Source organism: Rhipicephalus sanguineus, chromosome 4 (assembly GCF_013339695.2).
Source record: "Rhipicephalus sanguineus isolate Rsan-2018 chromosome 4, BIME_Rsan_1.4, whole genome shotgun sequence".
Lineage (NCBI taxonomy): Eukaryota > Metazoa > Arthropoda > Arachnida > Ixodida > Ixodidae > Rhipicephalus > Rhipicephalus sanguineus.
In genome coordinates, this window is record NC_051179.1 from 117,095,540 (window position 1) to 117,118,338 (window position 22,799).

General features: G+C 45.4%; 1 protein-coding gene across 1 annotated transcript in view; it reads right to left on the reverse strand.

Moving 5' to 3' along the window:
- Positions 1 to 999: 999 nt before the first annotated feature.
- The window catches only part of LOC119390614 (phosphatidylinositol 4,5-bisphosphate 3-kinase catalytic subunit beta isoform), a 76,576-nt gene continuing 54,776 nt past the window's right edge, over positions 1,000 to 22,799 (reverse strand). The window contains exons 15-22 of the mRNA XM_049415318.1: positions 21,146 to 21,338; positions 20,402 to 20,524; positions 19,950 to 20,059; positions 19,018 to 19,096; positions 10,002 to 10,175; positions 8,327 to 8,444; positions 1,763 to 1,908; positions 1,000 to 1,269 (exon numbers count right to left, since the gene is read on the reverse strand). Coding sequence (XP_049271275.1) covers positions 1,002 to 1,269; positions 1,763 to 1,908; positions 8,327 to 8,444; positions 10,002 to 10,175; positions 19,018 to 19,096; positions 19,950 to 20,059; positions 20,402 to 20,524; positions 21,146 to 21,338 — 1,211 coding nt within the window. The 3' untranslated portion in view covers positions 1,000 to 1,001. The remainder of the gene's footprint in view (positions 1,270 to 1,762; positions 1,909 to 8,326; positions 8,445 to 10,001; positions 10,176 to 19,017; positions 19,097 to 19,949; positions 20,060 to 20,401; positions 20,525 to 21,145; positions 21,339 to 22,799) is intronic.

The following is a 22,799-nucleotide window of genomic DNA, read 5'->3' on the forward strand; positions in this document are numbered from 1 at the left end:
TACACGGCTTTTATTAGCATGGTCTTATAAGATGTGGCTTATTTAGTTCGGTCCTAGCATGACCTGGCTTACTTTGCTTGGTCATAGCATGTCCTGACTTAATTAGCTAGGTATACCGCCCAGCCAACTAGCTAATCAGCCGGGTGCACGGGCTCGGGGAGTGAGGAGACGATTAATAAGAGGACGAAGAGGGCGCGCCGGCCTAGCAACGCGCTAGAATGTACAGGTCGACCATGATGATTACACACCCGGCCGCGGCGATTAGCTCCGGCCGCGGTGTTGTAAGGCGCTCGGCCGTAGCTAATCTCAGAGGCCACGGTGCTGATTGTTCTATAGGATACTTAGTGCACACATTAAACGATTGAAAAATAATTTAAGCATCCCGTGCCTCTAAAATATATCGTTAGTAAACGTTTCTGACTCTTTTCTAGTATGGGTGCACTTCTGAACTCGTTGGAATGACAAACAAATCAAAGAACATGCCTCTGGTTTGAAGACACCACCCAATTTTGACGACCGCCCTTGACGTGACGCGGCATTCCATCGTAACCAATGGAACGCCGCGCGCGCTGAGGGATAGATCTGACCTTTTCGTACATTTAGCTCGTACAAAAGGGGGTGTCGCCAGACCTCGGAAACATTCCGAGTTTCGTCAAACTGGGGCCATCCTGCATAGCATCCCACCTGAATATTTTTCACGCAATATAATGTTGTTAGAGTGCGGTACTCTCTCTATCCCGAAGAGCAGCAAACTGATCGTGTGAACATATCAGGACACGTCCCTCGCGTAACAATATGTAAGTGAAGGTGTTCTGCGGATCCGTGAAAGCATGGCATACATAAAACAGTGAAATGCTTTAAGAATGAAATTATATTTACTAAAAAATGAAGCCAGTACAAGAGAAATATCATTGTACTATGATGGAGCCCCGGGAAAAGTTCACAGAGCATCTGTATTTGGCACGTAGTGAGTGGTCGGCACACGAGACGAATGGCGGGAGTCATTTGTTGTCCTTGCTGATATTGTGCGCGAACCAGTTGATACTCGTGGTCCAACTGTTGCTGAGGGCTTCTTCGAACTTGGCGCGGAAGTGGGCCAGCGCGTCGCCCTCGGAGTAGTCGAGCACCAGGGTGTCCCGCAGGTAGTCCAGGTCTTTCTCCGAGGTCAGCTCGGGCATGCCCGTGGTCAGCATCATGGCGAATAGGGAGATGATGAGCGACCCGTGTCGTCGCAAAATGATGAACGCTTCCTCGCACAGCTGCTGAAACCTGCGTTGTCACGATTTAGCGATCGATGTTTTTATGTGTCTTAAGGGGGAATGGGTAGAAGAACTTTTTTAACTATGTATTCGGACAACTAACTGTACTGTAGCACACGTATATTCTCACTTATGAGTGCAATTGTTAAGCTAGAGCAATAAAGAAACACATAGAATGTTGCTGACAGAAAACACGACGTGAGAACAATAACCGCTGCAAACATTCATAGAAGTGAATGTTGTATTCACGGAAGTGGAGGCTACACCGTTTGTTTGATCTTGAAAGAATATAGGCCGTTTATTAAAGATTTCCCACCAGATCATGATAAATAAAAATATGCGTGAAAAACACCAGAAAAATTGCGACATGTATAAGTTGCTTATGCAAGTAATTGCATTTCTGCTCGAAACATCACTGTAGAACCACTGCACTGGGCCCTGAAGGCGACCCCGTGTGCCACTTGCGTCCGAGATCTGACATAGAGTGAAAGCACTTTGAGTACCTGTTAAACGAAGTGCTCTTGTTCCGGCGTCCGTGAGTGATGACGTGTACGAAGTCGTGCGTGAGCACAAACGGAACCCGCTCCCGCTTGATACCGAACTTCTCTTTGAACTTGCCCAGGATGTGACCGTAGTCTATGTGGAACAGCTGCGGGAAACAAGGTATCTTCTTGAAATCACTCATTTCGTACCGCGCCGATGCGCACACAGAAACAAATAGTTTGCAAAGCAACTATAGTTAACAGGATACTGCAGCTTACCATCGCAGTCATTGTTTCCTAGGCTAGTGAAATTTCACCTCAGGATCATTGCCAGCAGATTCAGTTAACGATAAACTAGACATCCTTACTACGAGCAGCTGTGAGCCGTTACTGTTTTTTTCTTTAGTTGATATTTAGCGGAAAGTATCACGATTGAACCAAACATTTTATTTCTGCGGCAATTCTAAACTCATTTGTTCATGGTCTCCATCTCATTCGACAAGCGGTACTCACTCTTTACGATTCTGAGTATCTACATTTCGCGCGCACTGATTTTTGAAGCGGCAAAATTCTGTGATATTTTCTTGCACTAATCTCAACGCAAGACAACAGCATCTTGTGCTCTTCTCTGACAAAAATAGCCTCTTTTGCCCCTCTCTGAGCAAGACAGCAGCCTCTTATGTCCTCCGAATCCTTCTCTGAGCAAGACAATAGCTTCTTTTGTCCTTCTACGGGTCCATTCCTGAGCAAGACAATAGCCTGTTAATGCACAGGACTTTCTAAGAACGTGAAGGTGCAAGCCTACTTGGGCCTTCTGTTGACCTGCTGTCGAACTTTCTGCTGATGTGTGAATTTTATGATGAACGGCAACTACTAATAGAGGCACGAGTATCGATTAGGGCATTCGTCATCAGCCTGACTACGCCCACTGCAGGGCTAAAGCCTCTCCAATGTTCAGACAATCAACACGGTCCGGTGCTTTCTGCTGCCACGTTATACCTGCAAACTTCTGAATCTCATCTACCCACCTAACTTTTTTCTGCCTACCCCTCGCGCGTTTGCCTTCTCTTGGAATCCAGTGAGTTCCTCTTATTGACCAACGGTTATCTTTCGTATATGCTACATGGCCTGCCCATGTCCATTTTTTCTTCTTCATTTCGACTAAGAAGTGCTTAACGCCCGTTTAGTCCCTGACCCACTCTGCGCTCTTCTTGTCCCTTAAGGTTACACCTATCATTTTCCTTTCCATTGCTCGCTGCCTCGTCTTCTGTTTCAGTTGAACCCTCTTTGTAAGACTCCCGGTTTCTGCTCCGTAGGTGAGTACCGGTAAGATGCAGCTGTTATATACTTTCCTCTTGAGTGATAGTGGTAAACTATCACTCAAGATTTGGGTATTAGACAACTCAGAATGCGTAAAAGCGGTGCAGTATGCTTCATGATACTTCACAGATAATAAGGTAATGCTTGTGAGAGTGGATAGCGAGCCCCCGCTCGGAGTTGCTGGGAATACACGTTTTTAGAGCCATTCCAAGAAACGTTCCTGCGAATGGTGTGTGCTCTTGTGCTGTGAATGAAGTGGACAATGACATCCCGTTGGAAGTGGATGTGCAAGATATGTGCTGTGATTATTGAAGTGTCTACTGGGAGAGTACGATCGCATAGTGTAATGGACGTGACTCGGAGCCAGACGCTCAGCAACAGAACAAAAGGTTTATTGCGCGTTCCGATAAATAGCGGCTAACAGATGACGTCATTTGCACGTGGCTCACGTGCGTCTCAACACAGAGAGCAGCGTTTGGTGCCGCGTCCTAACATTCCTCCCTTTTAAGTTTAAATATATACACAATTTCTCTAAACACTGGAGCCAAAACGAACGACTGGTCTACGAGTTCGTGTAGATCTTCTCAGCTCGGGTCCCTCGGGCGTGTAGAGAGGACTTGGGCTGGTGATGCCAGGCTCCACGTCGACAGGTGATTGTACCGGAGGAAGCCGGAAGTGGTAGTCAGGTAGTGGCTCTGAAGGCTTCTCCGTCGGCCATGCGCGCCTCAGTTGGTTGCGATGCCTATGGTGCACGTCTCCATTTGCCATTCGAACTAGATAGGAGACTGGACCCTTCACTTTGATTACTTCAGCCAACTTCCATCGCGGTCCCGCAGCGAAGCATCGGGCGTAGACCGAATCTCCTACACCAAATCCTTTCACAGTGATGTCAGAGGTGGAGTGCTGACGGACTGGGTGCAGCTTGTCTAATGCTGAACGTAATTTTCTGCCCATCATCATCTCCGCCGGGCTCTTTCCAGTCTCTGAATGTGGGGTGGTATGTTGTTTATATAAGAAGCGGGATATCTTGCACTGGGTGTCGTTTCCCGACTGTTTCTTCAACGCTTCTTTTACTTCCCTCACCATTCTTTCGGCCCTTCCATTACTAGAAGGGTGATAAGGTGCTGTAAATACTGAGCGGATGCCGTTAAGCTTGAGAAACGCTTGCATCTCCTCGCTCGTAAATGCGGTTCCGTTGTCGGAAACGATAACATCTGGAACTCCGTGAGTGGCAAACATTGCACGTAGAGCTGAGATTACCGCCGAAGTTTTCATGGAAGGCATAATCTTCACTTCAGCCCAGTTGGAGAATGCGTCCACCACGACGAGAAAAACTTCGCCTTGTACTGGTCCGGCAAAGTCAATGTGCAAACGGCTCCAAGGTTGATCTGGCTTAACCCAGAAGTGAACTGGTTCTTTTGGATCGCTTTGACGGTTCACTTGGCATCTTTCACAGTGACGCACAAATTCCTCGATTTGTTTGTCCATTTTCGGCCACCATATTAGCGATCTTGCTTGACTCTTCATAGCTGTCATGCCAGGATGGTTTGCGTGCAACAAACGAAGAACATTATTTCTTGCTGCTTGAGGTATGACCACTCGATTTCCCCAGAGGATGCAATCCCGATGCAGAGATAACTCATTCTTTCTTGTTGCAAAAGCCGCAAGATCGTTGTCAAACTTTGTTGGCCAACCAGAGAGAATGTAATTCTTCACAGTTGGCAATATATGGTCCCTCTTCGTGAGTTCCGCGATGTCAGACGCTTGTAAGGGTGGATACTCCACAGCGTCCAACAGCAACACGTCACCAGGTGGTTGCGTCTCGTCTTCGCGTCCCGGTACTGGAAGACGGCTTAATGCGTCAGCGTTGCTGTTGCGGGGACCTGGTCGATATTCCAAGGTGTAGTCATATGCAGCCAAAAGAAGAATCCAACGAAGCATTCTTGGGGAAACAACTTCCGGAATGCGTTTCTCTCTGTTAAACAATCCCAGCAGAGGCTGGTGATCAGTTGTAACAATGAAGTTACGTCCAGCCAAATATTGGTGGAACTTCTTTACGCCATACACGATGGCTAAGCCCTCCTTGTCAATCTGCGCATACTTTCGCTCGCTCGATCCAAGCGTTTTAGAAGCGTATGCTATTGGGCGTTCTGTGCCATCTTGTTCCCGGTGAGCCAACACGGCTCCAATTCCAACAGGTGATGCGTCGCACGACAGCACAATTGTTTGCTTCGGGTCATACGAAATAAGAACTGCTTCTGACGATAACAATTTCTTCAGCGCAACAAAGGCTCGGTCGTGCTGGCTATTCCAGCTCCAAGCACTGCCTTTGTCCAACAAGCGGTGAAGTGGTTCCGCGACTTTTGCTTTTCCTTTTAGGAATCGGCTATAAAAATTAATTAGCCCAAGGAATGATTGCAGTTCCTTCTTTGATGACGGCGTCGGTGCGTTCAGGATCGCGTCCACTTTGCTTGTAGAAGGATGAATGCCCGTAGCATCAATCACATGACCCAGAAACTCAATGCTCGACTTGCGGAATTCGCATTTTTCTTTGTTCACCCGCAGACGTGCGTTCTGTAGCCGGGTGAGCACTGCCTGTAGGCGTTCTGCGTGCTGTTCTGGCGTCTCTCCTGAGATTAAGATGTCATCGAGATAGCATTTGACTCCCGATACTCCTGCCAACAACGTGTCCATGGTGCGCTGGAACAACCACGGCGCTACGGTAATTCCAAAAGGCAGTCTGCGCACTTTAAATAAGCCCTTCATAGTGTTTACAGTAAGGACATCAGCTGATGCGTCGTCCACCACAAGCTGTTGATAGGCCTGAGCCAAATCCAGCTTCGTGAAAATTGTGCTTGGTCCTAGCGTTGCTAGCATTTCATCAGTTGTGGGCAAGGGATAGACGCTACTTTGAACGGCCTTGTTCACCGTGCTGCGATAATCACCACACAAGCGTACGGAACCGTTTCGCTTTCTCACGACTACGATGGGGGTTGCCCATGTAGAGGACTGTACTGGCTCCCACACGCCTTGCTTAACAAGCCTGTCTATCTCTGCTGCCACGTCATCTCGAAGGGCAAACGGTACTGCTCTGCTTTTCAAAAACACCGGCTGTGCTTCATTTTTTAAATCAATGTGCACTGGCTGTTGAGTGCATCCTGGAAGATCATTCGCAAAGACCTCTTGAAATCGCTGAAGCATTTCTGACTCATCAGATATTTTCTTTATTCCTTGAATTTTAATTCCTAAAGCCTTAAACCAACTTCTTCCAAGAAGACTACTACCTTGCTTGTTCACCACTAGTAAAGGCAACTTTGCACATTTTTGTTTGAAACGCACTTCGACTATTGCTTTTCCCAGCATCTCAAGTGGCTCTTTCGTCCAAGTCACAAGCTGCGTTCCGGTACTGACTAGCGGAATTTTGCCTGCGCGTCCTTCAATTGCTCGCCACGTTTCTTGACTAACCAGCGAGTGAGACGCTCCTGAGTCTACTTCCATCTGCACCTCTTTCCCTTGGATCAGCACAGTGGTAATAAATTTTTCTGACTCGCGAACTTCGTAAACAGAGTAAAGCTCTTCCACTTCGTGCAACGGTCTGCTTGCCTGACTTTGCTTCCGTGCCGGATTTTTTCCTCGCTTCTGTGCCGCCGTTTGATTATGACTTGACGGCGATTCTTTTCTGAAGCGACAAGCTCTAGCGATATGGCCTTTTTTCTTGCAATAGTGACAAGCTTTATAACGAAATTTGCAAGTTTTAGAACTGTGCTCACCGTTGCAGCGGTAACAGACGCCATCTCTGGACGCAGCTGGCTCCTTTGGGCGCGTTTCGTGGACGGCCGCGTCGCCTATGCAGTTCGCGTCGCTGAGGCTCTGTGTCCTGATTTCTCGTTGCTGCCGTTGGGTTGCTTCCGCTGTCACGGCCATGTCGTACGCCACAGTGAATGTCAGGTCCCTTTCTGCCAGTAGGCGTTGCTGCACAGCCTCGTTGCTGATGCCGAAGACGAAACGGTCTCGCATCATCTCGTCCATAGGAAGCGTGTCGTCTCCGAAGCCACAGTTTTCAGCCAGTCTTCCCAGCGCTGTCACGTAATCTGCGACGCTTTCGCCTTGCGCTTGGTTACGCTTGTAAAATAAAAATCTACCGTACAGCACTGACGGCTTCGGATGCATGTGTTCTCGGACCGCTTTCTCGATCTTCTCGTAAGCTGCAGCAGTTGGCCTTTCGGGTTTGACCAGCGTCACGATGAGACTGTACGTTTCTTCTCCACAGGAGCTGAGTAAAACAGCACGCTTTTCTTCATCCTTCGAAAGCTTGTTGGCTTCGCAGTACATTTCAAGTCGCTCCACGTACTCGTCCCATGACGCACTTGTACCGAGGCGATACTCCCCGATGCCGCTGACTGGCATTGCACTGCGCGTCTTGTTCGGGCCTGCGCTGGTCCGCTGCCTGTCTTCGTCGCCACTGTAATGGACGTGACTCGGAGCCAGACGCTCAGCAACAGAACAAAAGGTTTATTGCGCGTTCCGATAAATAGCGGCTAACAGATGACGTCATTTGCACGTCGCTCACGTGCGTCTCAACACAGAGAGCAGCGTTTGGTGCCGCGTCCTAACACATAGAGTGCGAATAAGAAATGTAATTAAACAGTACAGATAGCGTGAACTGAGTTCATTTCAATTTTAACGCGATAGCGTTAAAGAGCTCGTTTCTCAGAAATTCCGATGTCGGTAACGGCACCGGCGGCGTCTTTGGTTGTGAGCGAAAAATCAGGGTTGTCCGTAAGCGAAAATTCGAGGTAGATGGAAATAAAGATATAATAAAAATCTTCGGTGCGAGTGGAATCGGGGGATACGAATATGCGACCCCTCGCTCTGTGGCGCGACGCCTTTGGCTGCTCGGCCACCACGCATTCATCCTCTAGCACACTAACGGCGAGCTATTTATACAAACCATTTAGCGTCAGTGGTACGCACATCTCGAATGTTCCTCAGCGGCTTGACAGAAATACCGCGAGATGGCGCAAATAGCCCACGGGCCCGCTTTTTGTGTACCGTCTGTGTATCGATTGGACGAAGACTGCTACATGGCCGATGTAGCTCTTACGTTAGTTTCTAGGTAACACCTATATACCTTTATTAGTACATGCGCTAGGACTTTCATATGAATTTCACTTTGTTTAAATCATTGGTTGACTTGAACATGCACATGGACACACCTGAAAATCTAAGGGCGGCACTAAATCTAGAATGCGTCGTTTGGCTCACCTCTCCATTCGCCTTGATCATGATGTTATCGCTGTGGCGATCTGCCACACCGAGGACGTAGGTGGCCACGCAGTAACCGGCACACGACAAGGTGAAGTTCTCCACCGCTTTCTTCAGGCTGCAAGGATGCGGAGGGCTCAGCGAGAATAATGGGATTTTTAAGGATACAATATTAACATTAAACTCGGTTTTAATGAGTTCAACGAGTAAGAAAGACTGTGCAAAAAATCACGCAGATAAGAGAACAAGGAGAGAGGAGTTGTGTTCTTGCCTTCCCAACGGTGGCCGCTTTTTACTGGAACCCGCCAACCTCTGTTAAGCGATATTTATAAAATGTCCCAGTTTCGCCGCAAGGGTGAAGCAATAGATGCTATAGCAAAAGATTGGAATGTCATGCGAAGAAAGGCTTGCAGCTCACTTCTTTAGCTAACAAGGATGCTGCAGCGAACAAGGTGACCTTCGTGTGGTTTACGGCTTCAGTACAAACTTTGCGATGAGAGCACTGCACGTACAAAACTATGAGCCTATGAGTTGAACCTCACTCAAGCGATAGGCGCGCGAGTACTGGCGACCACTCCCTGTAGGTCAAAGTACAGGATCGCAGGCTCGCAGCCTAACTGCGTCGAAAGACGAGCGGGGAGAAGCCCATTCAAGCGCGCACTTTGGCCCTTTGCGCGATCTTGCGGGTGATAGTCAACAAGCCGCCGCCGCCATGCTGAAGCACCTCAGACATCACCGTACCACCAATGGTAAGTAGTCTAAAAAAATAGCTCCGCGTTAGTATGCGGGAGGATGTATGTCTTCGTGGCTGCGTCGCTTATTCCGTCGCGTTGCAGAGGGAAAGGGTTGTAGGTTCGAAACCTTCGTCGCGCGCTTCGAAAAAAATGTTCTTTTCTACTATTTTTGTTTGCGGTTTTTTATATAAATATATACATACTTAAACATACACAGGACGGCATGGCGGTGCCAAAGGCGGCGGCGAAAACCCACCGAGAGTGTCCATATAACGGATATCGCAATGATATGGCAAATGTCTGAAAAGAAGCCCTTGCTACTATGATTCGTAGTCGGCAAAGTACGTAGCGGTGGCGAAACGCGCGTCTGATAAAAGTAAAGGCAACCTCACGCGCATATTTTGGGAACAGCCGCGAAAATGTTCGTGGCCGCGTAATTTTAAATATTGGGGTCCAACCTGTCAAGTCCACGATGTCATTACGAATTTCGAGGTTCACCAAAGTGGTGGACACCGGCATTATTTTTCTTTCCTGAAGTTTTCTAAAGCGCACGTACGCTAGATTTCTGGCATTTCGCCTCCGTCGAAATGGGACCGCCGTGATAGGGAATCGAGCCCACGTCCTCCAGCTTAACGCGTCACTTTGACCTCTACGCTATCAGGGTGGGTATGATCTCGTACAACTAAGCTTTTTTTCAGAACAGGAATTGTGACGCCATTTTATTACGTATGGCGCCATAAAAGGTTAGTCATTGGATGTCAGATTGCGAAATAAGAGTTAATTATTAAATATTAGTATCCTTTTCGTAGACCATATAAGATAAGAGCATCGCTTTTTTTAGCTTTGTTTTGGATTTAATACGCAGTAAATTTAACAGAATTTCTAAGCTTGGTCTGCGTCCGATACAATAAGCTCCTGTAAAGCGTGGCAATGATGCGTACCTCTCGGGCGTCTTATTGTGGTCCTTGATCCATGCCAGGAGCGAGCCTTTCTTGAAGGCCGATGTGGCACTGGAGTTGTGCATCTTTTGTATGTTGGCGATTGTGTTAGACCGGCGCACCACCTCGATGAGCCCGACGTTGTGGTCCGTGGACAGGCACTGGTACGGGATCATTCTGGCTCACGTAGGAAGAAAAGCGGGCAACATTCGGAAAGAGCACATAGCGACATCAGCGCAGTGTCAGATGTTGTCACTTCACAGTACGGGTTAACTATGCAGACATTGCATCTGCGCCACCCATCGGCCGAAAAAAAAGTACGTTACCTTAAGCGGGTTGTATTTTTTTGCCCTATAGCTCCAGTACAAAGTTATAAGCATGGGTAGACGTGCAACGTTTTTCACAATGCCTCATACAACATTCGATTGTCGCAAGGCGGCAGTTAAAAAGGAATGCTATTGCACAGCGTTGCTTGCGCAGTAATCATCATTACATATGACGCTTGGCACCGGAACCTACTTTAAAATACGTGAAATTAGGCCGCTGCAGCGCAATGTACCCCTATTCTAGTAGCCATGAAGACCCAGCTGCAACTAAATATTAGTTCTGCAAAGCTAACCACGAAGCTGTTGTTGTCGCGTATATACTAGAAAACCAATTCCTGCAACGATGAAAAAATGGGCACTATATAATCTTCTTTTAACTGCCGATAAATAGTACCTAAGTAGGTGATGCTTGCATATGAGTGAGGGAATATGACATTAGGGCTTACAATCGCGGCGGCTATCGTGATGTCCTGTGCTGGCTCTCAACATTTCGCGTTCTGCGTCATATCCCAGGAGCGGTAAATGGGAGCGTTTTTTTTAGTTCCTGTATGAGAAAGCTCATATTTTTGTTATTTTGTTTTGTCTCATCCACACCCTATTGAAAACTAGAAACTTCACTTGGAGCTCGCGCTCACACTACCTGATTAGAGGGTCTGTATAACGTGAAGCTATTCCGTTTCTGTTTTATATTCCGAGTTCGTCAGATGGCATCCGCGATTGGCTGAAATTCGGGGGATCTGACCGTTTGCGTTTGTCCATCACAGCATGCCATTTACATACTGCTTTTGCACAATGAAAGAGGGAGAGAAAGCCAGACATACAGATAGGATGAAAATAACCAAATTAATATTATTATTATTGTTATTATTATAATGATTATTATTATTATTATTATTATTATTATAAACGCGTTCATGCGAAATGTGTAACCTGGCCTGATGAAGAGCTGCAACTCCTGAAGTCTGGATCGCGCTCATTTTGCTGCAATTTATGTGATCTGAGCCGTGCTTCTGGTAAGCCTAGCGAAAGCAACTCGTCGGGGTGCAGCGGTGAGCATTGCAGTTCTCAAACCGGTTCCCTCTCCACGTGTACCCCTCCGGGTGACGAACTCGCCGGGCTGCGCCGCCTCCTCCTCGACGCATTGGAGGGAATCTCGTTCCTCAGCGACGAGGTATCCCAACTACGCGAAGACAACGAGCGGCTCCGTAAGGATCATTCCCGCGGTGTTGAACAACAAGCTCGCGTGGTCGCCTCCCTTCGTGCAGAGGTCCGCTTCCTGCGTGAGGAGCTGACGCGCCGCACGGCCGCCGTGGCAGTGAAGGCACCTGTGAAACCCCCAGCGCATGTGACCGTTGACCCGTCTGTGACCTCCAAGCAACCTGCGTTCTCCGAACAACCCCTCTCCAAAATTCTTTCATCTTCGACTTCGCCGCCAGCTGACGTAGACACGTCGGAGCGTGTCAGTGTGATGCCTGTGACAGCCTCTTCTGCAGCGGTGACTGAGGGTGAAAGAAAGAAGAAACCCGCCTCGTTTGGAGTTATGAAAACATCCACTATATCTGTAGCTCAACGGCCACAAAGGCCACAATGGCCAAAGGCCATTTTTGTTACGAAGCTGAGCCCGGACACCACTACTGCTGACATTAAGAAACATATTGCTTCATTGGATCTGTCTCCCATCTCCTGCCGGCGACTTCAAACAAAGTTCCAGTCATATTCTTCATTCTATATTGAAGTTGACGAGGAAACACTACAACGCCTGAATGACCCTTCGATGTGGCCCCTCGGATGCCTCTTCAAGCCATTTCGTGGGGAGCTGCGCGATGACATGCTTCATCCCTCTGAGATAGTGACTGGAATCCAAAGTGCCGTGTGACGTAGACATATTCTACCAAAATGCTCGGGGTCTGCGTACCAAGACACTCGAGTTTTTCTCTAATGTTCTTTCGTCTGCTTTTCCTATTATTGCTATCTCTGAAACCTGGCTCGGCACTGAAATTCCCTCATCGGACTTTTTTCCCCCGACCTACACCACCTTCCGCCGTGACCGAGATTTCAGTGAAACCAAACAGAAAGGCGGTGGCGTGCTGATTGCCATTGACAATTCACTGAAATCCGTTAGACGGAAAGACCTAGAAACTATCGAAGAATCGATCTGGCTAGAAATCAACCTTGAGCGCCGTGAAAAATTGTTGATTGGATGCTTCTATTTACCGCCCAGCATTTCCCCTGCCTCGTTTCACGATGTCATGTCTTCTATTGAACTTGTGATATCTTCTCATAGTGGGCACAGAATTATTGTTCTTGGGGATTTCAATGCACCTGGAATTGACTGGAGCACGCTTACCTTTTCTCATTACAATCATTTCACAGAGAAAAAGTGCAGCCTGCTCTTGGACTTTCTGGCGTTTAATTCCCTAGTGCAACATAATTCAGTCGTCAATTCCAGTGGCAACGTCTTAGACCTGTGTGTGTCAAACGATCAACCCCTTGAAGTTTCCCGCTCCAACATCTCTCTTGTACGTCCGGACAAATTCCACCCACCACTTAACGTAAGATTATCTGCATCAGCCGAAACAACGAGCTACAGCAGTTACGTAAACAAATCTCCAAGATTTGCGTTCAAGCGAGGTGATTACACGGGCCTCTATCATCACTTGTCCACCGTTGACTGGTCACAGGTTACTGACAAACCGAATGTTGATGACCAGGTTGATCAGTTTGCGGAGCTTGTACTGAGCAGCATGCGTAATTTTATTCCCCAATACACACATAAACAACGTAAATATCCCCACTGGTTCTCATCTGAACTTATCAGTGCACTGAAGCATAAAGATCGCGCACACAAGAAATCTAAATGTTCTCCATCGAGCGAGTGGAAGGAAGAGTTCAGCTTTTTTCGAACTCTCGCTAAACGCCTATATAAACGGGATCATAGTTCGTATATTGAATTCTTAGAAAAAAGCGCTTCTGACAGGCCAGCTGAGTTTTGGAAGTATGTACGTAAACGGTCCAGCAAAAGCGGAGAGTCTTTCAGACTACTAGACTCAAATGGGGTAGAAGTGCATGCCGTCGCTGACTGTTTTGCCGCACATTTCTCATCCGTTTATAAGGCCTCAGACTCTAGCACTGATATCAGACAGCCTAAGGCAGTTCGCTCACCCAGTGCTTTGTCGCTGGATGAAAATCTTATCTGCGAATGCATTAAGTGCTTAAAACCATCCTTATCATGTGGCCCAGATGGCATCCCCTCCGCCATACTAAAAGCTTATAGTAGTATATTTGTCCCAGTACTGACTACGATATTTAATAACTGCCTGGACACTTCCACATTTCCTAGCATGTGGAAAACTGCTCGTGTTTTCCCAGTATTTAAGTCGGGCTCTAAAACAGATGTTTCTAATTATCGCCCGATTTCTCTACTATGTGCCACATCAAAGATCTTCGAGCTGGCTCTTCACAAAATATTGTCTTTTAGTGTTAAAAGCTCATTGATTCCTAATCAACATGGTTTTCTCGCTGGCCGCTCAACTACCACAAATCTTGCTAGTTTCATGACGCAGATCTCCACACCTATTTCTCAGAGAGGACAGGTTGACGTACTCTACTGTGACCTGAGCAAGGCTTTTGACGTAGTCAGCCACACACTGATTATGGTTAAACTTGCGCAATTTGATGTTGACTTGTCGGTTGTGAATCTCCTGCAGAGCTATCTGCTCAATAGATATTGTTATGTAGCGGTAAATGGCCAAACGTCTTCTTTGTATAAAATGACTAGTGGGGTCCCTCAAGGGTCAGTATTAGGCCCACTCCTATTTTTAATTTACGTTAATGATGTTTCTTTTGCCATTCGTAATTCTTCTTTCCTCTTGTATGCCGATGACATCAAGATTTTTAAGGAAATTCATTCAGTTAACGACTGTCGCTTGCTGCAGTCAGATTTGCGCTCTTTTTCCGAATGGTGCAACGCTAATAACCTTTCTCTGAATGCCTCGAAGACAAAATTCATGTCTATCACTCGCAAAACATCTAGCGTGTCATTTCAATACTCTGTCAATTCTGTGTCCTTATGCAAGGTTTATGAAATCAGTGATCTTGGTGTTGTTGTTGATAGCACGTTAAACTTTTCTGCTCACGCTAAGCGTGTTGCTTTGCGGGGTCTTCGCACCCTAGGCTGTGTTTGCAGATTGTCTAGAGAATTCCGTTCTCCTATGCCCTTCCGAAAATTGTACACCGCGCTATGTCTTCCTCAACTGGAGTATGCGTCCGTGATATGGAATGGCATTGCTCAATCCAGCGGTAACACCATTGAACGAGTCCAGAAAAAATTCCTTAGCATATATAACCATCGCTTTGCTAAAAAATCTCGTTCAAATACTGCTGAATTATTATCATTGCCATCACTTCACTGCCGACGAAATCGTTCTGATCTCTTGTTTCTTTACAAGCTAGTCCACGGTATCATATCCTGCCCTGTACTTCTCAATTGTGTAAATTTTCGAATTCCGCGTAAGTTAACCAGAGAGAACAGACCGTTTCATGTACCCGCCTGCTTCTTCCAACACTCTACCGTTCACAGAATACAAAGTCTCTATAATGTTAATTTTCTTGATCTTGACATTTTTCATAGTCCACAATCATTGTTTTTATCCGAGCTTTGTACTGTTTTGACATAGTATGGCACAATGTACAAAGTCTTCCCTTCTCCGCCTTTCCGCATAGTTGTATATATGCAATCTAATTTTTCATTCCCCTTCAATATTTCTCGTGTTGTCTTATTTTACTCCTCCCCTTTTGTGTTCATTTCTCTTTGTCTACGTGTATTTGCTCTTTTTATTTCTGAAGACTGTCTGTATTGTATAGTTTATTTTTATTGTTTTTTTTTGCGTGCGCCTGCACAAAGACCTTACGGTTGTTCCTGGGCACGTTAAATAAATGATTGATTGATTATTATTGATTATTATTGAATCTCTTGCACAGCTATCTGCTCAATAGATCTTGTTATGTTGCCGTAAATGGCCAAACCTCTTCTTTGTATAAAGTGACTAGTGGGGTCCCTCAAGGGTCGGTATTAGGCCCACTCCTATTTTTAATTTACGTTAATGATGTTTCTTTTGCCATTCGTAATTCTTCTTTCCTCTTGTATGCCGATGACATCAAGATATTTAAGGAAATTCGTTCAGTTAACGACTGTCGCTTGTTGCAGTCAGATCTGTGTTCTTTTTCCGAATGGTGCAACGGCAATAACCTTTCTCTAAATACCTCAAAGACAAAATTCATGTCTATCACTCGCAAAACATCTAGCGTGTCATTTCAATACTTTGTCAATTCTGTGCCGTTATGCAAGGTTTATGAAATCAGTGATCTTGGTGTTGTTGTTGACAGCGCGTTAAACTTTTCTTCTCACGTTAAGCGTGCTGCTATGCGGGGCCTTCGTTCTCTCGGATGTGTTTGTAGAATATCTCGAGAATTCAGGTCTCCCATGGCCCTACACAAATTGTACACGGCAATATGTCTTCCGCAACTGTCTTCCGCAACAATATGTCTTCCGCAACAATATGTCTTCCGCAACAATATGTCTTCCGCAACAATATGTCTTCCGCAACTGACGACTGTCGCTTGTTGCAGTCAGATCTGTGTTCTTTTTCCGAATGGTGCAACGGCAATAACCTTTCTCTAAATACCTCAAAGACAAAATTCATGTCTATCACTCGCAAAACATCTAGCGTGTCATTTCAATACTTTGTCAATTCTGTGCCGTTATGCAAGGTTTATGAAATCAGTGATCTTGGTGTTGTTGTTGACAGCGCGTTAAACTTTTCTTCTCACGTTAAGCGTGCTGCTATGCGGGGCCTTCGTTCTCTCGGATGTGTTTGTAGAATATCTCGAGAATTCAGGTCTCCCATGGCCCTACACAAATTGTACACGGCAATATGTCTTCCGCAACTTGAGTATGCGTCCGTGATATGGAATGGCATTGCTCAATCCAGCGGTAATACCATTGAACGAGTCCAGAAAAAAATTCCTCAGCATATATAACCATCGCTTTGCTAAAAATGACTCTGGATCTCGTTCAAATACTGCTGAGTCATTATCACTGCCATCACTTCACTGCCGACGAAATCGTTCTGATCTCTTATTTCTCTACAAGCTAGTCCACGGTTTCATATCCTGCCCTGTACTTCTCAATTGTGTTAATTTTCGAATTCCGCGTAAGTTAACCAGAGAGAACAGACCGTTTCATGTACCCGCCTGCTTCTTCCAACACTCTACCGTTCACAGATTACAAAGTCTTTATAATATTAATTTTCTTGATCTTGACGTTTTTCATAGTCCACAATCATTGTTTTTATCCGAGCTCTGCACTGTTTTGACATAGTATGGCACAATGTACAAAGTCTTCCCTTCTCCGTCTTTCCGCATAGTTGTATATGTGCAATCTAATTTTTTATTCCCCTTCAATATTTCTCATATTGTCTTATTTTACTCCTCCCCTTTTGTGTTCATTTCTCTTTGTCTACGTGTTTTTGCTCTTTTTATTTCTGAAGACTGTCTGTATTGTATTGTTTATTTTTATTGATTTTTTTTTTGCGTGCGCCTGCACAAAGACCTCACAGTTGTTCCTGGGCACGTTAAATAAATGATTGATTGATTATTATTATTATTATTATTATTATTATTGTTGTTATTATTATTATTATTATTATTATTATTATTATTATTATTATTATTATTATTATTATTATTCAATGATGAAGCAGCTAGCCAGCTAGACCAGGTCACCGATGGCGTTCTTTAAGACTGGTGAGTTCGCCCGTCTTGGGCTGCCTTAGATAAGACTATTCTCGAAAATAAGATATTGAAATGTTTAGATCAAGAAAACCACAATTTATTATTTGCGATGCTGGGCTTTTATGGCCATGAGTAATTCGCGATTGGTAAACAATTACTGAGCCGCACCCACATCATTGTCGCATGGCGCCAGCAAGTTGTGAAAACCCATCATGTCAAATGAAGCGACTCGTAGACACTCAATGGCGCATTAGTATGTGAAACAAAACGCTTGTCTTTTTTTTTCGTTCATAGTAGAAGAGTGCCCCACATTGTAATGCATAGAATACGGCTGCCCATCGATCGCTCCGCACTGGCTGCTCGTAGAACTTTTCACATAAAATAAAGATCTTTACTGGTAGGTTAACGTTGTCCCCACATTCTGACTGACATATGACACTGCTCTGCGAACTGTCCGTAAACGAAGAAGCATTATATTTCACGCCATGATACGCCGTCGTGATCTACTCAAGACACCGCAAGATGAGAACAGAGATGTGGGCCTATTATAGCCTTAGACGCAACATGCATCCCCTGGTGTAGCGCTTTCGTACCGCAAGGCCGGCCCAACAAAGACCCTCGATGCTTCCGCGCATTCATCAACTCAAGTCAGCCGTGGAGTTAAGGAAGTCGTGTCGAAACAGGGAATGGTGCTTGTTTTCAAATAAATACCATTCACTGCGGTGTAGAGGGGGCTGTGGAGCTGTGTCAAGTTGCTTGTTTCTCAAGCCACTTTTACCCACAGTCTCTTCCATCTCGGATGAAAATAACCAAATTATTATTATTATTATTATTATTATTATTATTATCAGTAGTAGTAGTAGTAGTAGTAGTTGTAGTAGTAGTAGTAGTAGTAGTAGTAGTAGTAGTAGTAGTAGTAGTAGTAGTAGTAGTAGTAGTAGTAGTAGTATAACAAGAACAACGAGAAACGCGTTGTACCTGACAAACATTTTCTTGGACTGCCAAAAAAAAAAAAAAGAAGCGTTGTGGGTTTCCGCTGATGCTTGCGTCCGTGGCGACACATATTTCACGTCAGGCAGACAGGAGTGAAAGCAGAACGTAGAATTTTTACGTCTTAGTGTCATGAGCGTTTTACTTGGCCCGAAATTTGCAACAGTGTGCCCATAATAACTGCGACATGTTAGCCTCATAACGGGTTTCATTCAGCTTCCTTAGGAACGAGTTGCGGCTCGGCAAAGCGGAGCACGTGAAACATGTAAAAGAGACAGAAAGAGATAGAAAAAAAAACAGAATAAAATGAACAGAAATAGAGAGAATAACGGCATAAAAAGATAGGACAGAGAAGGACATAGAAGAGAGAGAAAGAGATAAAAACAGGCACGAAAAAGAGAGAAAAAAAAACACAAGAGAGCAAGACAGAGAAAAAGAAGAGACGAATAGAGAGAAACAAAGAAAAACAGAGCAAGAAAAAGGAAGCGGTAAATAGAAAGAAAGAAAGTAAGGAAAAAAAGAGAAAGAAATAGGTAGAGAAAGAAAGAAAGACCTGGAAAGAAATAGACGAAGAAAGTGATAAAAGAAACAGAAAGAAACAGAAGAAAGAAAGAGAAAAATTAAGAGAAGGAGGGCCACCCCAGCTTCGCTCTTCCTTCAGGATTTGCACCACTAGTGCGACGCTGTCATAATTTTTTTTCTTTCATAAATGTCATTAAGACTTCTAATAGACTTCATGCACTGCCGTGCGCAATGTCCCGCACTTCGAATTTGCATGCGTTCCCTTTTCATGTGACGCCTCACTGTTGCGCGAATGAGTGAATGTGACTTGATTGGGCGGCTACCGTGCAATATTTCACTTTCTAGCGACTCGGAAGTGCGCTGATTGTAGTAGATCTTGGCGCACTTACCTGAAGTCGTAGCCCTCGTCTTTCCAGATCTTGTCCATAATGCGAATCATTTGCAGCGTCAGCATGTCTTGCCGCAAGTCTGTTAGGCAAGAATACAGTGCTGTCGAAACACGCTTTGTTCCACGAGAAAGCCAGATATCGTAACTAAGAATTGTCACTGTTTTTCTTTCCCATGGCTCAATCAGCCTTTACTGTGAGAAATCGTGCTCCCGTTGCTTTTTGGGAAACAATACCTGAAAACGTCACGAAAACGCTATTACTCCTCAATAAAATGTGCTTTAAACTCACTGCCCTGACATAGATGAAATCACCTTTGTTGATAGAGTAACTGATTTAGGTCATTGCTAGAAACTGGTAAGATATCATATGTTTTCTCTGGCAGTTGAATTACCTGTGCCGTTTCCACTTGATATTTGATACGTTCTTTACGTTCAGTAGCACTTTTTTCGCACGAACGACCACACAAATTTGACGAATTTGGTGAAAGAAAAACAAAACAGCAGCGCAAGCAAAAGAAGGCACAAAAGGAGATAACATACGGCAAGATGCCCGAATGCTGAAAGCTTCGCATTCGTAACTCTTCATTGCCATTGGCCAGTCGACTTGGCTAATGAACATCACTATACGCCCAAAATTTTCTTTTAAGAGCACCGCATTGTAAGACGTTTTTACAAATTCGGCCTAGTTATTTTTATCTTCTATGGTGTGTGCCCTTTCATTTGTCACCATGTGCAATGTTTCTGAAATAAGCTTGTTTTTATTACTGCCCTTACTGCGATCGCTTTTGGCGTAAAAAAAAGTTGGACTTGTTGGTTTTATTGTGTTTGAATTGATTTCAGCCTCGCGAAAAGAGATATAAAGGTGGATTTATAGAGACTATTGGCATGTTATTCATATTTCGGATAAACCACGTACCACGGTGGCTCACTTACCGTCGCCGTATTTGAAGATGATCGCAATGTCTTCCGCGGCCGAATCAATGTTTTCGAAGACTAGCCAAAGTGGCTTCATCTTGGAGTCCATGAACCGGCATTTTTCAGGTCTAAAAATTAAAACAAAAAAGAAAGAAAGGCACAATCGTAAGTGGAAAACATTCAGACAAATCACCCGAAAATGTGCACGGACTTGGCATAGTATGCTTTGCGAGAATCAGAAATATCTAGGTAATATTGCTCATTCTTCTCGATTTGACACAAAGAGCACAATAGAACTTTATGCAGAACCACAACATAACTACGATGAAAGACGGTAATGGCAGGTTAGTTAAATTTTTTTAGCGAATATTACTGTCTTCATAGCTTGAAACGAGCCTGTCATAACTATTTTTAAATTATGAAGCGAGGTGTTTAACTATGAGCATGCATCAACATTGATGCAGACGCACCTAAGGCAGCTGAAGACGTGGCACGGGTCCAGCGGGCTGCACAAATTGCGGAAGGTCGCTCGAAAGGTCTCCTTTGACATGGTCTCCCGCATCGAGGCGACCAGCTTGTCTCGGCTGTCCTGTCTTGACACGGTTCATGTGAAGAGATGGCAAAGAGAGCACACCTTACGCTCTCGCTCTTGTGCACTTCTGACATCGTGATTGCAAATGTTAGGACTACGTCTAAAAAAGCTCCCAAAATACGGATATACCACTGCGTCCGTGCTATACCGGCAGAGTTGTTCATCAGTCTTCTGGTGCTCTGGTCTGTGTGATACTTGTATTTGTACCTTTGCTGTCGGTTTCAATACGCGTGAAAAAAGGGTGCTGAGGTCCAATGATATTGACAAAGTTTCAAAAACTTTAAAAAATGGAGTTAATATTGCCTAACAGTTAGCTTAGAAAAGAGAGAAAAACATGAATGCGTCCGTTTCCATGTAGACTTAGACGTATTTAAACGAAAGCTCTACTGCGGCATGTCCCGCAAGGTCGTTCATCGCGTCGCAGTGACCTCTGGCCGCCGGCGTGCAAGTGTCAGAGGCTCCGAGCAGCTGCGCTCGCTCGGAGCTTCTGCCGCTGCGGTAGCACGTCGCTAGGCAAATGTATAACGGCCGCTTCGCCGGCGTGGGCTTCAGCGCAAGCGACAGGCTGAATCCAATCGTCATGAGAGTATGCTCTGTGGAGAACGGCGATAACCACCCTCACAGACGTCCACACTGGCGGCGATATGTCCCAGCAGCGAGGGCCACTGCGCATGCTCTTTGGTGGGGACATGCTTGATAACACAGGCAGATCGATCGGCCAGGGGGCAGTGGTCGGCGAATGTTCGTGAGGGGTGCGTGCGTGCGCTGCATGCGGTCCGCCAGGGCCAGGGTGAACGGCAGTGACGTGGAAGTTGCTTGTGGAAGTTGCTCTCATTGGCGTAACGGTGTTAAATATTTACTGATAAATGGGTTTTTCGAGTAGCCCCGACGTCGACGAGCGCCTTGTTTCTTTGCGTGCCAAGATCACGGCTGCTCGAAGGTTGCGAAGCTGCTCCAGCCGCCACCGTCGTTCAGCAACGCGAACAACAAGGAGGAGAAAACGAAGACAAGTTTAACGTTCGATCGTGATAACTACGTGCAAGAGTTAAACCTCAGTCAATTCTTTATGTTATACATTGCTCTTCAAATATAAATTCCCCGTTTTAATTTGCTTTTAACCAGGAAACGTACTTTCTATTACTCTGGATTACATCTCTATATCCCTTAGCGTTACGCCTCGCTTTTCATGCCAAACAATTTTTACAGAGGTGTATAAAAAGTTCGAAACGCTCGAGTAGCAGGAAAGTCCTAGCGCTCTCTATGCTACGTGAACCGGAACAAAAAAAAAAGCGAAAATGCATATCAAATCTCGGGCATCAGCGGTGAGGGTAATGAAGGGACGCGCTACCTTTTGGTGGAAAAACCAGCAGGGACATTTGTATTAAATGACGCCTAATATATCTAGACCCATGCAAAGTACCCCTATGAACGCGCTGGCTGACGAATATATGTTCCATGTGGAATCACGCTGTAAGACGGCAAACGGTACTTCAATATCCTTATTGCACCAATGACACGCGATAACAATCAGATTTGCTTTCATCAAGCAAAACCTCTCCATGACCCCTTTCCCAAGCTTGTTGCTTGGTGCACTTGCTTGTTCGCATGTCAGTGATAAATATACACCTTTCCCAGAATTGATCTTGTCGGCGCGCCCTTTCTGGGACTCTAGTTTCCACGCCCATTGTGGGGATTGTGTCGATGCTTCGTGAGCCGAACCATGAGAGTGAAATAACTAAAAGAATAAGGGTGGGATGGGGTTCATTCGGCAAGCATTATCAAATCATGAATGGTAGTCTACCACTATCCCTCAAGAGGAAGGTATATATATATCCCTTACAAAAATGGGTTTAGACAGTCTATAAACTGTCTAAACCCATTTTTAGACAGCCTATAGACTGTCTACATGCATTTTTGTACGGTTTTAACAGCTGCATCTTACCGGTACTTACCTACGGAGCAGAAACCTGGAGACTTACAAAGAGGGTTCAACTTAAGTTCAGGACGACGCAGCGAGCGATGGAAAGCAAAATGATAGGTGTAACCTTAAGAGACAGCAAGAGAGCAGAGTGGGTCAGCGAACAAACGGGGGTTAAGGATATCATAGTTGAAATTAAGAAGAAGAAATGGATATGGGCCGGGTACGTAGCACGTCGGCAGGATAACCGGTGGTCATTAAGGGTAACTGACTGGATTAGAGATGGCAAACGCGTGAGGGGGAGACAGAAAATTAGGTGGGTAGATGAGATTAAGAAGTTTGTAGGTATAACGTGGCA